The following is a 14,599-nucleotide window of genomic DNA, read 5'->3' as shown; positions in this document are numbered from 1 at the left end:
AATGAAAAGCAAACAGTTTTCCAGCTGCAAAACAAAAATTAGCCAAAGCAGCGACAATTGCTAAGCAGATGGGCTTAGCACAACCAGAATGCCCACAATTCCAGCATGCTAATCAAATCGAAGTACTTTTAAAAAAAAGGGGGAAAAAAAAAAACAAATCCCGCTCTTTATCTGCCATCCTCTGTCTAAATACACTTACTTGGCTCGGGCCAAATAGAATTGCAGCTCGACGCGAAGGCAACGTTCTCAGCTTTCAAACACTTTATAGTTCTTTATTTTTTTAGTGGTTGCTTTTCTGGCCAAGTGTTTGCTTTTGCCACTCGTTAACTCTCTTTGCCCACACACACGCACACACATCATAATTTATTTGCGTATGTATGCTTAGGAAAAGTGTTAAGTTGGCAACACGAAAAATGTGCGCGCCGCAAGACGTTGGTTTTCCACTTTGCTGTCCCCCTTTTTTTGCCCGCAGCCCTCAAAAAACTGAAGCAAAATCTTACACGCAGTTGTTGAGCCAAAGGGCGTGGCTGCAGGGGCAAACGCGTGGCTAAAGGCGCACAGTGGTACAAAGCAGTCTGTTTGTGGAAAACTGCTTTGAAAATTTTCTTATTTATGCAATCCAACAAATTTGGCAACCCAAATATGCCCAACCTATATTGCATGTGGTAGATGAATAGGGCATAAGTTTCAATACATTTTATTTTTATACGTTGACTTCTTTTATTAAAGAAACCGAATTTAGGGCCAAAACTTTGTGATCGAGATAATTTCTTAAAAAATATATGTAGATTAATATTTTTAAAGATATAAGGAACTTGCTATAACTGTTTAATCTTAAATGTCTCAAATTATATTGCATATTTGCAGTCGCATGCAGGTACTTTTGGCTCTCACTGTAAGCACTGTGCTTCAGCTGGCAATACATTTTGAACCACTGTGCGTTAGCTGTATTGCGGCATAAGTGGATTACCGTATTAAGTTTTTATTATTAGTCTAACTGGCGAAGGCGTCGTTGACTTTGGGCAACCCTCGCCGAGGATGAGAACGAGGACGAGCACGAGGACGTCAACGCACTTGACGGTTAACAAGCGTGTGTGTGTGTGTGTGTGTGTGTTTGTGTGGGTGTATGTGTGTGCGTGTATATGTGCTTGTGGGCGGCTTAAGCTTCTAACAGCTGCAAATTAAGTGAAAATAAGAAAATTAGCTTAAAATATTTGCTGCGACCCTTCAATTTCATTTGCCAGCTTGCGGCCTGAGCGGATTAAGCTTGTCAGTGTTGTTGTTGTTGTTGTTGTTGTTGTAGTTAGTGCAAGTTAATAATTAGAGAGGACAGGCTTGATATCATAGCCCAATTCTAATCCCAATCGCAATCGCAATCCCAATTTCAAATACTCAACCGGAGAGCCATTAAATTTGCGTGGCTGCTCAAATCTCAAGGCGTTCATTTTCTGGCCAAGGCATAACTTTCATTTATGTGGCGACCCCAGTTCGCATATTATGCGATGTATTCTCTCTCGTTATCGCTTGCTCTCTCTCTATCTCTGTCTCTCTCTCTCTCTCTCTCTCTCTCTTCTGGTCTCTCTGAGTACGTATGCATATAGTATATGAGGCTCTGGCGATTGCAAAACTTTTCAACAATGGCGACAAAAGTTTCGCTTCCTGTTTGTTCTTGTTGTTCCTCTGTTGCTGCCCGTTGATATTGTTATTGTTGTTGTGCTTGTTGGAAAGTAGCTTTGCTACAAGCATTGGCAATGGGAAACAACAAATGCGTTTAGCTAATGACAAATTGCCATCAAAGTTGAGTGCGAAACATGTGAAGTGCAGCAAACTTTGCCGAGCACAACAACGATTCGCACTAAAATTCCCAAACGGTTACAGCTTGATGCAACATCAGGTTGAGCCCGAAGCACACAGAAAACATGGGACAATACACTGACCCCAGCTTGGATATTTTCAGTTTCAATTGAGGCCATGGTCTAACTGCTTTTGGTCCGGCTGTCATATTTCTTGACTTTGTTTAGGGCTTCTTACAAGGACGTCGGCAATGCAGAGCCAAGCTAAGAGCCATGCAGACATTGAGTGAGCTTCAGTTTTTGGGGCCTGACCATTAGTAAACATACTTGCAAATACACCACCCACACATGCACACACACTTATAGGCTTAAAGTTGTCAACTAAGCTGCTAAGTTGTCGACCGAGTGGCCATGCCTGTGCCGAGCTCTCAACAACCCGCAAACCCCTTTGTCACATTGTCATTTGTTTGCTGCTACTCTATTAGCCGCATTTTAATTCAGTTACTTAAGTTTAGTGTGAACACAACAATTTTATACTTGGCGACACGCATACACACACGCACACAAACAGACATAAGAGGCTAGAGGGCAACGATCAGGGTCCATGCGGCGTATGCGCAATTCCCAAAAACTGCTGCTGCAATTTGAAAATTTACTTTGTTTGCTCTTGTGTTTGTGTGTTTGTGTGTGTGTGTGTGTGTGTGTGTGGGTGCGCGTGTGTGTGAGTGTGTGTAATTTTCACTTAGACTGTCCGTCAGTCAGTTGCCGCATTGACCTCACATTGTCAAAGCTGTTGGGCGCAGGCGGCCGCCCCGCTTGGCAGCTAGCATAGAGCGGAGGGGCGGGCGGTCGTTTGCTGCCCGCTTGCCTCCTTGCCTCATGGTGCTCTGTGGTCAAAGGTAAAAAGTTTTGTCAAATTGAAAATGTTTACTGCTTCCTGCTGGCTATGAGTCAGGGGTTAGCGAGAGAGTGTCTCTGTGTGTGGGCTGACAGTCGTTCGGGCGGCAAAAACATCTTAAATTAGATACATTTTATCGCTACACATGAGCTGCTCACACACACACACACACACACACGCGCATGCACAGAAACTAAGACGCACAGCTGGAAAAGCTGTGGAAAGTTTTGAGAGATATTTATTACAGGACACTTCATGCAGAGCCAGTTGCAACAGCAGCGGCAGCAGCAACATTCCCCAGCAAGGACCTTCATCGCCGGGACTCGCAACGGCTCCCTTTCCGTGTGTCTAGTCGTGTGGTATGTCAACAGGCATTTAATTTGATTTTTAATCTCATTCTAAAGAGTCTTTCAAGCTTATTTATTTAGTTTTTTCATTTTTGACAACATTAATGAGCACACGAATAGGCCTTTCCATAAGTGCATTTCAGCTCAATTTTTGGCACTCGAGTATGTAATCCGATTTGTATGCCTTGCATCAAATCTTAGCTATGCAGTTAAATACTAAAAAGGCAACAGCAGAATATACTTTAAATATAAAAAATAAAGACTTCGGTAATTCTGCCACATATTAAGCAGAATTTTAGATTTAATAGGCACTTCAAGGCTACGGGCTGTAAATGTATATCGATATATTTAAATTTAGCAGCTAGTTTAACATGTTGACAAGTGCGCGGGCTGCCATATTTCAATATAGTGCACATATGGCAGCACTGCGTCTAACAAATATCTTGCAAATGGTTTCAAAATAGATTTTTTTGGGTATTTGAGAAGTGAATGTAATGCTGTTAAGCTATGAGCGAGGTAAGGGTGTCGGCTAGTCGATTTCCAAGTTTTCTTTATTTATATATGTTAATATATAGTTGCACAAATTGTTGTTGTGAATGAAAGGCCCTGCCAGCGAGCTATTTAAATGACATTTTCATGGAGCGAAAACTGACACATGCACACTCACACACACCCAGGGCACACACATAGATGTCAAATCAATGTCAGGCGGAAAAACCAAAATCAGCAGAATAAGCAGCGTTCTCGCAGGCGTTGTCGTTGTCGTCATTCTCCTTCTGGCCTGCATCATGGGCGTCAATCAAATGCAGAAGTTTAACAGCAATTGGCAATGGTATAAACGGATATGTGAGTGCGTGTGTGTGTGCTGGGGGCAAAGAAATTGCGTAGAAATTGACGATGCACGGCATCAAAATAAATAGCTGGGTAACAAAATGAATCTCATACTCAACTCATGGATATGCAAATTGAAGTGCAGCGGCAAGCAAAATGAAATCAAGCGCCGTCTGCGTCTAACTGTTGCGAAATTTGCGCGTCTCGATGCGGCTGCCAACCTGTCAGGCAAGAGCTAAGCCAAGATGTGGCAACACTTGAGCCGAACTGCTCAAGTGGCAAACGGCGTGCTACCTGCCACATGCCACATGCCGCATGCCGCATGCTGCTAGCTGCTCGGTGCTCGGTGCTCGATGCTTGCTTCTTGTTGCTTGAGACAAAAACAGCGGGCGCATTGTCAGCAGAAAACTTCATCGACACGTGTGCACCGAGTGCTCAGCCAGAGGTGCACTATAAAAATGAAGAAATTATATGGCATGCTTCTGTGCGCTAGGCGACAGGCACGCAACGCCGCAAACTCATCATCAGCAGCAGCAACAGCAACGACAACAACAGCAAAAAATAACAACGACAATCTCAACAAGTAAGTCGGAAGTAAGCGACTAGAAGTTACTCTGAACCCAAAGTTTATTCTTAAGATATATACAGAAAGTCTTTTTTCTTAGACCCAGCATATATATATTATTAAAATCAGATCTTTTTGAAATTTCTAAGGACCACACTTTGTGTATTTAGCTCTTAAGATCTACGTGTTGTGAATGTCAATATATCTATCGGTATATTGTATAAATTGTTTTTTATGATCTGCGCGCAGCCAACGTGAATCGAAAGGATATCGATTCGATAAGAACAAGCTACCTTTCCGTTCCATACGCTTGCACCTGCACAATATACCCGTTCTAACCCATTTTCGGCGGGTTCAGGGTATAAAAATGTCGCCTGCACGTACACTTGACTCATATACTATAAATGATCGGGCAGCGGAAACAGCGGAGTGGCAAGTGGGGCGATGGCAAGCTGGAAAGATTATGTTGAAAGGTAAATAAAAGTACTGCCAGCAAATGATAATGCCAGCCTGATGAAACCCGCATGTCCTTCCAGCTAGTCATTTAATAATACAATTTTCATTTTGTTTTATTTTTTTCAGTCTCTTCTTTTTTGTTTCTCTCCTGTCTGCTTTGTGTTCATGTAAGCCAAGTGCGTTAAAATACCAGCTACAAAGGAATTTTAGTTAACAATGCGGATATATAGCTGGACAGATGTTCCGATTTCCCATTTAGCAGGAAAATCAGCAAAGGACTCAACCATGATTGTTAGCAAAGCTTTTTCTTTGACGCAGTGAACTTCACGTGAGTTTCTCTTTAATAACATACGTACATAAGGATCTGTTATATATGTAACATAATATTAAATTCCATTTTATCATATTTCATAAGCAATTTGAATAATGCATTTTCCCAATAGCTGTCTAATCTAAAACATAAATAATAGAAAATTATCAAAATATATTTCGCTTAATTTCTGTTTGGTTTCAGGCAACAACAACAACAGCAACTTCTTTGACATGCCCTGCTTTGTAAGTGCTGTCGGGTCTTTGAGGACCTGCAACATTTGGTAACTAGCTCTTGGATGAGCACTTCTTAAAGTGGGTCTTCGTAAGGACTGTAAACCAAGTTAATGTAACCAAGCGCTATGTGGTGACAAGTCGCTGTGGCCTTGTTTAGCACCTAGACAACAAAATATGCACACCTTCAGCACAAAGACACGCACACCAGGTCTCACATACACACGCACACATACATACAGGCGCGGAGCGGGCTGCCATGAAAGAGAAAGTTAAATTAAAAATGTCAAAGTGCATACATTTAGGAGCTAATGAAATAAGTTAAGCGACAACAACAACAACAACAGCAACAACAACAACAGCAGCCACAGCAAGAAGAAGACGAATGAGAAGAAGCAGAGGCAGAAGAATAAGTGGATGAAGGATAAGAAGAAGAAGAGGCATTGGCGAAATCGCTTGCGCAGAGCACCGCATTAAGCACACTTCACAACACTGCAAAACACTGCACCAAACGCCACCTACACATGCACAACTGTCGCCTTCCCTCCCTCACTCACGGTCAGTTTATTTTGCTATCTCACTCTATCGTGCTGTGCGTTTCGTTTGCAATGCAATTTGAATTAATTTGACTCTTTTTTTTTTTATGAACTTTAAGTGTGCCAACGTCAGCAACGCAGCATTGCCAGATGTTTTCGTTGATTGCTTGTATGTTTATTTATTTGTTTGTTTGTTTGTTTGTTTGTTTGTTGGTTTGTTTGTTTGTTTGTTGTCGCTGCAGCAGTGCCACGTTGTGTTATTCATTTAGTTGGCTTTCAACTTGTGGCAAGTAATATGCCAACTGTCAACTGTCAACTGTGCATGTGAATGAGCTGAGTTGAGTAATGTTAATCAAAAGGCCCAAATATCAGCAGGCCAAGATGCTGGCCTGTGTGAGGTTGCGTCATATGGGGGTGGGGGTTAACTTGCCACCTCACGGCTTAGGCACAAAGCGATAACACATCGCCAACCAAGCAGTCAATGGAGACGCAAGATACGTGTTTATCACACAATCTCATTATCTTGTCTCTGCGCTCTGCGCTCTGTGCTCTGTCCCAGCTGTCGTCTGCCTGGCCATCAAACCATCCTTCTATCAATCCATAACTATTCCTCTATCAATCTATCTAGCTGCTTAACTCTGCCCGCCGGCCCTGATGATGTTGATGATGGTCAACAATGCTCGTATCCTATCTAAGATGCATGCTTGCATTATAAGTATGAGTTGTATATACTTAGTATATATATGTATGTAAGTTTATATACATATATACACTATTTGAAGCAGTACCTACCTTCCTTTGCTGTTTTAGTTCAGCTTCCTGCTAGAATGTTGTTGTTGTTCTTGTGATAGACTGTTTCCAAAGGCAGAGCATGATGTATTTGACTTGCCTCTGTGCTTGAGCATATGGACCAAGGTTGGTTTATATATATATATATATATATATATATACTTACATATATATATATATAGACTGGGTCTGAGTCAGTTCAGGGTTTGATCCATTGCCTTCTTTAAGAGATTTGGCAAATAAAAATGTGTATTTTTGAGCTCAAAGCAGATCGATTCCAAGCAGTTTTCGCGCCTTGCTATATATAAAAAAAAAAAAACTCTTTAGATCCCCGAAATTATAGAGCTTGACACACAAAATTGTGTATGAACGTAGAGACCATTAGCATTTAAAGTCTCATTTGGCGCCAGCTCGTCTGAGATGTTGTATAGAGTATCTCCTCGTAGGGAGGTTCCTACTTAGCTATTTGATGTTGCTGGCATTCGCCTCGGTTTGGGTGTTGATTGTTGTTGACTTTGATTTTTGCAATCTGGTTTCGATTTATTTTATATTTCTTCCAGTTGACTGACATTTCTGCACTGTCCGCTCGCCGAGAAGCCACCCACCCATTTGCCACATGGCGCTCAAATTCTAATTTAGTTCATTGGCTTAGATCCCAGATTTCAGTGTCCTTGTTGCTGCTGTTGCATACAATTTGAGTAAATAGCACACAATATATTGACACATGCGGGCCGCCTTCGTGTGTGTGTGTGTGTGTGTGTGTGTGTGTGTGTGTTGCTTGTGTGTGGTATGTGACAGACGTCACGGGCGTAGCCGATTGCACATTTAGCATTTTGTCGGCACCCGCATTTCGTCAAAACTTCAAATTTGCAATTCCCTTTCGTATTTCCATCACAATTTTAATACCCTTCAATCGACTTCATACACAAATTCGATGAGGGCTACAATTATTATGAAAAAAACAAACAAAAATATTTGTATAAAAATACTTTTTCTCTGATATGAATGCTGTTGCGATTAGGGACGCATTTGAAAGGAACGAAATGAAATATCAAATATTTTGTGGTTTATGTAAAATACTTAGCATAAATATAGAGCAATCCAAAGTCGTTGAATGATTGTTGCTCTCGTTTTATTAATTTTTTTTTATTTTTGAATCATCATAAGTCTCGCCGCACGGAAACGTTTACAATATGCAAATGATGGGAACCTAGATTCCTGTTGTTGTTATTCTTGTTGCTAATGTGACTGTTATAGTTGTTGTTTGCGGTCTGTCTCCAGCGTTAGCAGGTCAAGAGCTTTTCACAGCCAGTTCTCGATAAAATTTAGCATTGAGATGTCAATCAGCTGACAAATGCTAAACCAAATTCGAAACAGAGCTGAGTAAATGCTGAAAAAGTACGTGTGCGTGTCTGTGTGTGTGTGTGTGTGTGTGTGTGTGTTTGTGCTTATGGGCAGTGTTAATATAAAACGCAATCAAAATCAAATCAAATGAAAATTATTTCGAGTTGAGTTGTATGTTGACAACTTCATTATGTTTGCATTGCTTTGGCGTATTCTCTGTGTTTGTCCGGCAATATGACTAACAAGCGGACACACACACACACACACACCCATCCAAATACCAACACCAACACCAAGGCATATACCAAAACGGGACGCACATTAAAAGCAACCAGACGAGCCGCAAATGGAACTAATTTGATGTGTGAATAACAGCAATGAAAAGAGGCAGCTTTTACTATGATGATGGGGGGAAGGGACGGTGACATGGTGGCAGCAGAGGGGTGCGAGGCATATATATGCGTGTATTGATGTGGTATATCGGTATGCCTTAAATAACAGCAGGACGAGAGCAAACGTTGTGAAGCCAGAATACAAGCACAATGTCAATGTGAGTGAGCAGAGGGCAGCAGGCGAGACAAATCGAATGATAAGCCAAGCTTGCTGGCATGGCTGTAGGTATAGATGAAGGTGTGTGCGTGTGTGTGTGTGTGTGTGTGTGTTTTGATTTTGCGATATATGCCGCATTAATTCAATTTGATAAGAACAGGCAGACAGCTTGATGCCAGCCGAATATCATAGGAAATTCGATAAACTCGAAAATCTGTAGCACAATGTCCTCTGTCCTCTGTCCTCTCCTATTTGATGCAGTGCCACATCGACCATACAATAAGGCCAATTCATAAGCACCAACAGCAACAGCAAGAACAACAACAATAATAAGAGCACAATGCTGGTTGCTTGTGTAGTGATTAAAGGCCACAACGGCTGATTTTAAATCCGGTGTCCAATAAAACAAAATGAATTGTGTGAGTGCATAAAGAATGAGCGAACAGATTGAATTGAGCACAATTGCGAAAGTGCTTATGCGTTTTGCATTCAATTGCTGCTGAATGGCTCTTGGCTGAATGGCTAAAATACAAAGTAATTGATGTGTTTACATAAATGTTAATTACGACCTGCCAATGAATATAAGAATCAAATGAATTGTAAACGCATAGAAATGAATAACAAATGAAACAATTACTTTTTCTCATAGATTTTAAACCAAAATATTTCAAGCGAAGAGCTTACGAACTGAGAATTTAATTATTTCTTCAAATATCCGCTAAGAATAACAAATGAATCAGTTGTCTAATAGAATAAAATAAAGATAAAACATAATAGCATTGAATAACATTGCAATGATTCATATAGAAATATTGCTTATAGACAATATAAGATTCAAATACTTTGATTAGACTCATTCAAAAGGAACACTATGCTTTAACTAATTGTTAAAATAGTGCAAATAGTGCAGCAAGCCAAAGGCAACTGAAATACTGCGAAATGCGGGTACTTGGGATTCATTTATAATCGTCGTCACAGTATTCCCATTGATGTGAACTGCGGTGTAGTTACATATATTCAATGACATCTTATATCTGTCTCTGACCATAAACAAGGCATCGGAATGAGTTATCCTTGTGCTCATTACATTTGGATTAACATGTTAATAATATGTGTGTGGACGTGATTGTGTCCCACTGTGTGCGTGTGTGGGTGTGTGTCGGTGTGCTCTGCCTGCAGCCATATTGTGGTCAACCGCACACCCACACATATACACACACACGACCAGATCAATGTGGGTAGATAGTCAGCGAGTGTTATAATTGTATGTTTGACAATCTTCATAACTGTCAATTAAATTGGCATTTGCCATGCCAAGTCGTATGTGGCCTGCACTCAGTCTAATGTAATTGTTTAACACACTGCTGCGCATTATTATAAACAAATGCCATCAGACACACACGCACACACACACACACACACACACACTCGCTCGCATGGATGTACACACAATCGGCCATTCGGACAGCTGGACATGCAACATGATTGCCCCGATTTTATTGACTGCATTACTATTGTGTGTATGTGCCTGTGTGTGTGCTTGTGTGTATGCGTGTGTGTGTGTGTGTGTGTGCGTGGCACAAACAGCTTGCCAATTTGCATATGTGGCATTGCATAGGCATCTGCTCCTCAGTGAAGCTGCTGTTTTGATTTATAGACCGTTTGCTCATGTGTAGAACCGGCGAGAGCCTAATCAATTTGTATGCCATTGAACGGAACTGCCTGAACACGAGCTTGGGCCTGGCATCCAAAATGTAAAATTTGACATCAGAAATTCATTCAAATTGTTTAAGAATCGCCCCAAGATGTGACATATGTACTTACTCGGACAGCTGACAGGTGACATCCGATTTTAGCATGGGATACACAAATAATGGACTACATTATCTCGAGTGCTCAACTATTAACTCGCATATCTACGACCATAATATGCAAATCGAAAATACCTAAAAATATGCAGAATATATGTTATATATCATGAAAAACTCTTCTCAGCTGAGTTGCCTTCCTAGGCTAATAAAGAGCAGGTTGATATGATGGCATTCACAGAATCCATTTCCCGAAATACTCTTATTTTAAATACGTCTTCCTTTTGTTTGAAAAAAATTGATTTAATTACTTTAATTTTATTATCTTGGGTCTAAATTAAAAAAACTTTTCTATGCAGTTTGATATAATTTATATTTCGCTGCAATCACATAAAATCTGTAAATGCGTTTATGTGTCTAAACTGTATATTTGTAAAAGTGTGTTGCTTTTATGTATGTATGTATGCACATATAAATGCATGTATTCATGTATATATGAATGTATACTAAAAGCACAACAGGGGTATTTTAAGATGCGCTGCATTTTTAGTATAACACATTTTTAAATATAGCTCTCCTCCTTGATTCTCAAAAGTAGAAGTAAGTACCACATGCTTCCATGCCTTGAATAAAGGTGTTAAGCAATTAGAGTCGTGTAGTCAGTTAATTCAACTTTCAGTATATGCTGCGTTAAAGGTGTGTATGCCTGTATGTTTGTATGCATGTGTGTAAGTCTGCACGTGGGCAATATGTATTTATATATATATATATATATGTATGTATATGTGCATGTATGTATGTATGCACGCGCTCATGTTTATTTGTATTCATAGGCTTATATATATATATATGCATGCGTGCATTTAGGATTGCATGTATGTGTGTATGTATGAGTGCATATTTGAATATATGTCTGTATGCATTAGTACATGTATGCTTGCATGTATGATGTATGTATGCACGAATGTCTGTATGTGTGAATGTATGTATATATGTATGTATGTATGTATGTGTGTCTACATGTATGTATATATGTGCACATGCATCTAGGTATGTATGCACTTTTGACTACGATGCAATTTAAATGAAGCGGATAGCTCTCCTCCTCGATTCTCATATTTTTAAGTAAGCCTTAAAGATTTTTCTCCTTTTTAAGAAGTTTGAAGTGGTAACAGTTGTGTTCGCAATCAATTAAACCTATATGTCTGCTTTCATATTTATGTATGCATGTATGTTTGTACGCACGTGTACATGTGTGTATGTATGCATGTGTTTGCCTGTGCACAAGTATGTTTGTACTGATGCATGTAGACATGTGCATATGTGTATATATATGCATTGAAGACTTGAAGGTAATAATAAGTTTCCCTGTTTTTTCTTTTAGATATGTGTTTATATGAAAGGCTGTCTTCCTCATGATGACCATAAAATGATCGTGCGAATGTCTCTGACTTTTTTTTGGGTAAGTACACATTTTTTAATACTTATATATAATAATATATATATAATATAATTAGAAATACACATAGAGAACTGGGTACGGGTTATCGCCCTGCAATCTATAAGCTTATAGCTTATGGTTCTTAAACTTGAAATCAACTTTCACCAAAAACCGTAAGCTCTTATCATTTGTGAGCAATGAGAGCTGCTGACATCATATGCCCTGAAAGAAGTTCAAGCGCTGCGTCGTTTGTCGTTAATCAATGTCCGTCCGTGTGATGTCCCCAAAGGTGACAATGCAACATTTGGCAAGCAATCTGGCCAAAATGAGACATCCCGCCGTCTCGCCAGTCTAGTGGGTAGATAACCAGACGAGACGAGTGTCACGCAAGGAATAAAGCATTTTGCTATCCATTTTTCTGTCTGCCACCCACCGGCAAATGGTATTCCATTTCGGCAATGCAATCCACAAACGTAAGGGAGGCAAAGGATTTGAGGCAAAATGGCCGCAAAGGCGAAAGCATAATGCATAATTACAACAATAGCAGGCCGTAGCCAAGGACGAGCACTGAAATGAAGCGTGCCCAGCCGGGTGACTAGCTGCCAAGTGGCAAAGCCCTGGTAGGGCTGGGTGGCCGTTGCCAGGGTCTGGCAACTTTATCAGGACATCCGCTTTCAGCGATTTTTAATTGCTATTGTTACAGTTTATTGTTATATTATGGGGGCCAAGCGAATGAATGGCCAGAAAACAAAACAGAGACAGCGACAACAAAAGAGCTAGACAGAGAGAGGGAGTAGGCCTCAGAGAAAGGCACAGAGAAAGAGAGAGAGAGAGAGACTGTTACTGCGACATGGTGAGATAGAGAAAGAAAAGCATGTTGAAATTTCATTTATTATCCTCTGCCTTACGAGTTTTTGTTAAAAATAAGTAAACAATTAGCGTATTTAAATCTATTTGGGAGTATGCCAGCTGCGGAAGTTGCCATATAATTATATATACTTATATATACATATATATATATATATGTGTATACAGACTTTGCATAAATGATTGTATGCATATATTTATATATAAGTGCGTTAAAATGAGTATCATACCCATTACCCTAAAGCTTAATGAGTGGACTTAGTTTCTTGTTCAGCGGAAAGGCTCTTGAGAAACGCGTCACAAATGGCAGCTACAAATTGATATGCACTTGTCCAGCTTTTCAACGTGAGCACATGCCTGCCTGGGTGTGTATGAATGTATGTGTGTGGCTGTGAGTGTGCGAGTGTGTGTAGTGGCTTGTTAGGACCATCCAGTTACATGTGTAGACCGTGGTAAGCCAACATACATATTTTCTGAGCATCTAGACAAATAAAAAAAAGTGTATGAGAAATTTTTGATATTCAGCTGAATTTTGAATACACTTACTAACACATGGGCTTCACACAATTTAAGTGCCTTATGCGTATTGAAAAACAAAAATTAATTGATTAAATTGCTGAAAATAATATACATTTATATTTAATATTATATATTTATCCTTGCATTGAAAATATTTGCCTGTGTCTCATAGGTACAGAATAAGTCTTAAAATGACTCGAATGCCGTTCTACAACAATAATTAATATTATATTTCGTGTGAATGCATTATTGAGTTGATTTTGATGTTTTCTATTTGTTGCATGTGAATATACCGAAATTATTAGGGTATAAAATAGACACAGAGTCAACAGTAATGTGTGCTTGTGTGAGTGTGTGTGTGTGTGTTTTAACATGTAGATGTATACGAGTAAATAAAAATATGCTTAACAAATATAGTGAAATGAAACAGCAAAGTGCACTTCAAAGGCTGTGGTAACAACGGGCAAGAGCCATAAGAGCCGAAAACATAAGCATAAGTGCTTTGTACAACAACAACAACAACAACAACAACAACAGCAACAACAACAACAACAACAGGAGCGGTAAGGACTGCAAACGAGAGGACGATGCCAAGTGTGCCACTACAATAATCATAAAAGCGCAAAACAACAACAACAACAACAACATGAATGGGTACAGAAACAACAAATGACAACAAATGCCTGAGCTGAGGATTTGGAGTTGTCGCAGTCACAAGTCTGGCCCAAACTCACACACGCGCACTCATATGTGTACACAGACTTGCGTTGTCCTGAGCGCCTTTTTGTGGCCTCACCTGCTCTGGCTCCGGTTGCGGCTCCTACTTCAGCTTCCTTTAACTGCAATGCAAAAGCGGAAATAATGTATTAATCCTGTTGAGGCCATATTTTTATTGCCATTGCTTCGTGTTGCTGTACTTAGCCAAGTGGCGACCCGCCCTGCCCACCAACGCCCATCACCCCTCGTTCGCTCTGCCAGTAATAAACCACCTCAACAAATGCGTATGTGTTTGTGTGTGTGTGTGAGTGAGTGTTGCTTGTGAAAGCATTAACAGTTCTTCTATTTTTATGATAAGCCTAATACCTATTAGGCATTTTATGGCCGGTTACTTTGTAAAAGCATAATAACGAGTGTTTTATAAAAGTAACGAGAAGCCAACTCGTTACTCGTATGAGTTCCAGTTAATAACGCTTGATCGTACGTTTTGCAAATCAGTTTACTTCCTTTTCGGAACTTAGTTCCAAACAAAAAACTGTTTGCTTACTCGTCATTAATATTAATATTAATTGCTTGGCATGGAGTCCACAAGATGT

General features: G+C 39.9%; 1 protein-coding gene across 4 annotated transcripts in view; it reads left to right on the top strand.

The window, feature by feature from the left end:
* Positions 1–14,599, top strand: part of LOC6635438 (E3 ubiquitin-protein ligase KCMF1) — a 126,203-nt gene that overhangs the window by 54,325 nt on the left and 57,279 nt on the right. Inside the window, exons 4-5 of one of the 4 annotated variants that reach the window (XR_004305033.2) lie at positions 5,017–5,218; positions 5,405–6,884. Coding sequence is in view for 3 of the 4 variants with exons in the window: in XM_070206950.1 (XP_070063051.1) it covers positions 5,434–5,445; positions 11,844–11,921 (90 nt within the window). In the remaining variant the exon portion in view is untranslated. Of the gene's footprint in view, positions 1–5,016; positions 5,219–5,404; positions 6,885–11,843; positions 11,922–14,599 lie in introns of those variants that run through there. The other 3 variants (XM_070206950.1, XM_015169131.3, XM_032439733.1) reach the window with 3 other exon arrangements.

This window comes from Drosophila virilis, chromosome X (assembly GCF_030788295.1).
Source record: "Drosophila virilis strain 15010-1051.87 chromosome X, Dvir_AGI_RSII-ME, whole genome shotgun sequence".
Lineage (NCBI taxonomy): Eukaryota > Metazoa > Arthropoda > Insecta > Diptera > Drosophilidae > Drosophila > Drosophila virilis.
Note: the sequence above shows the minus strand (reverse complement) of the source record. Positions and strands in the feature narration are given on the sequence as shown.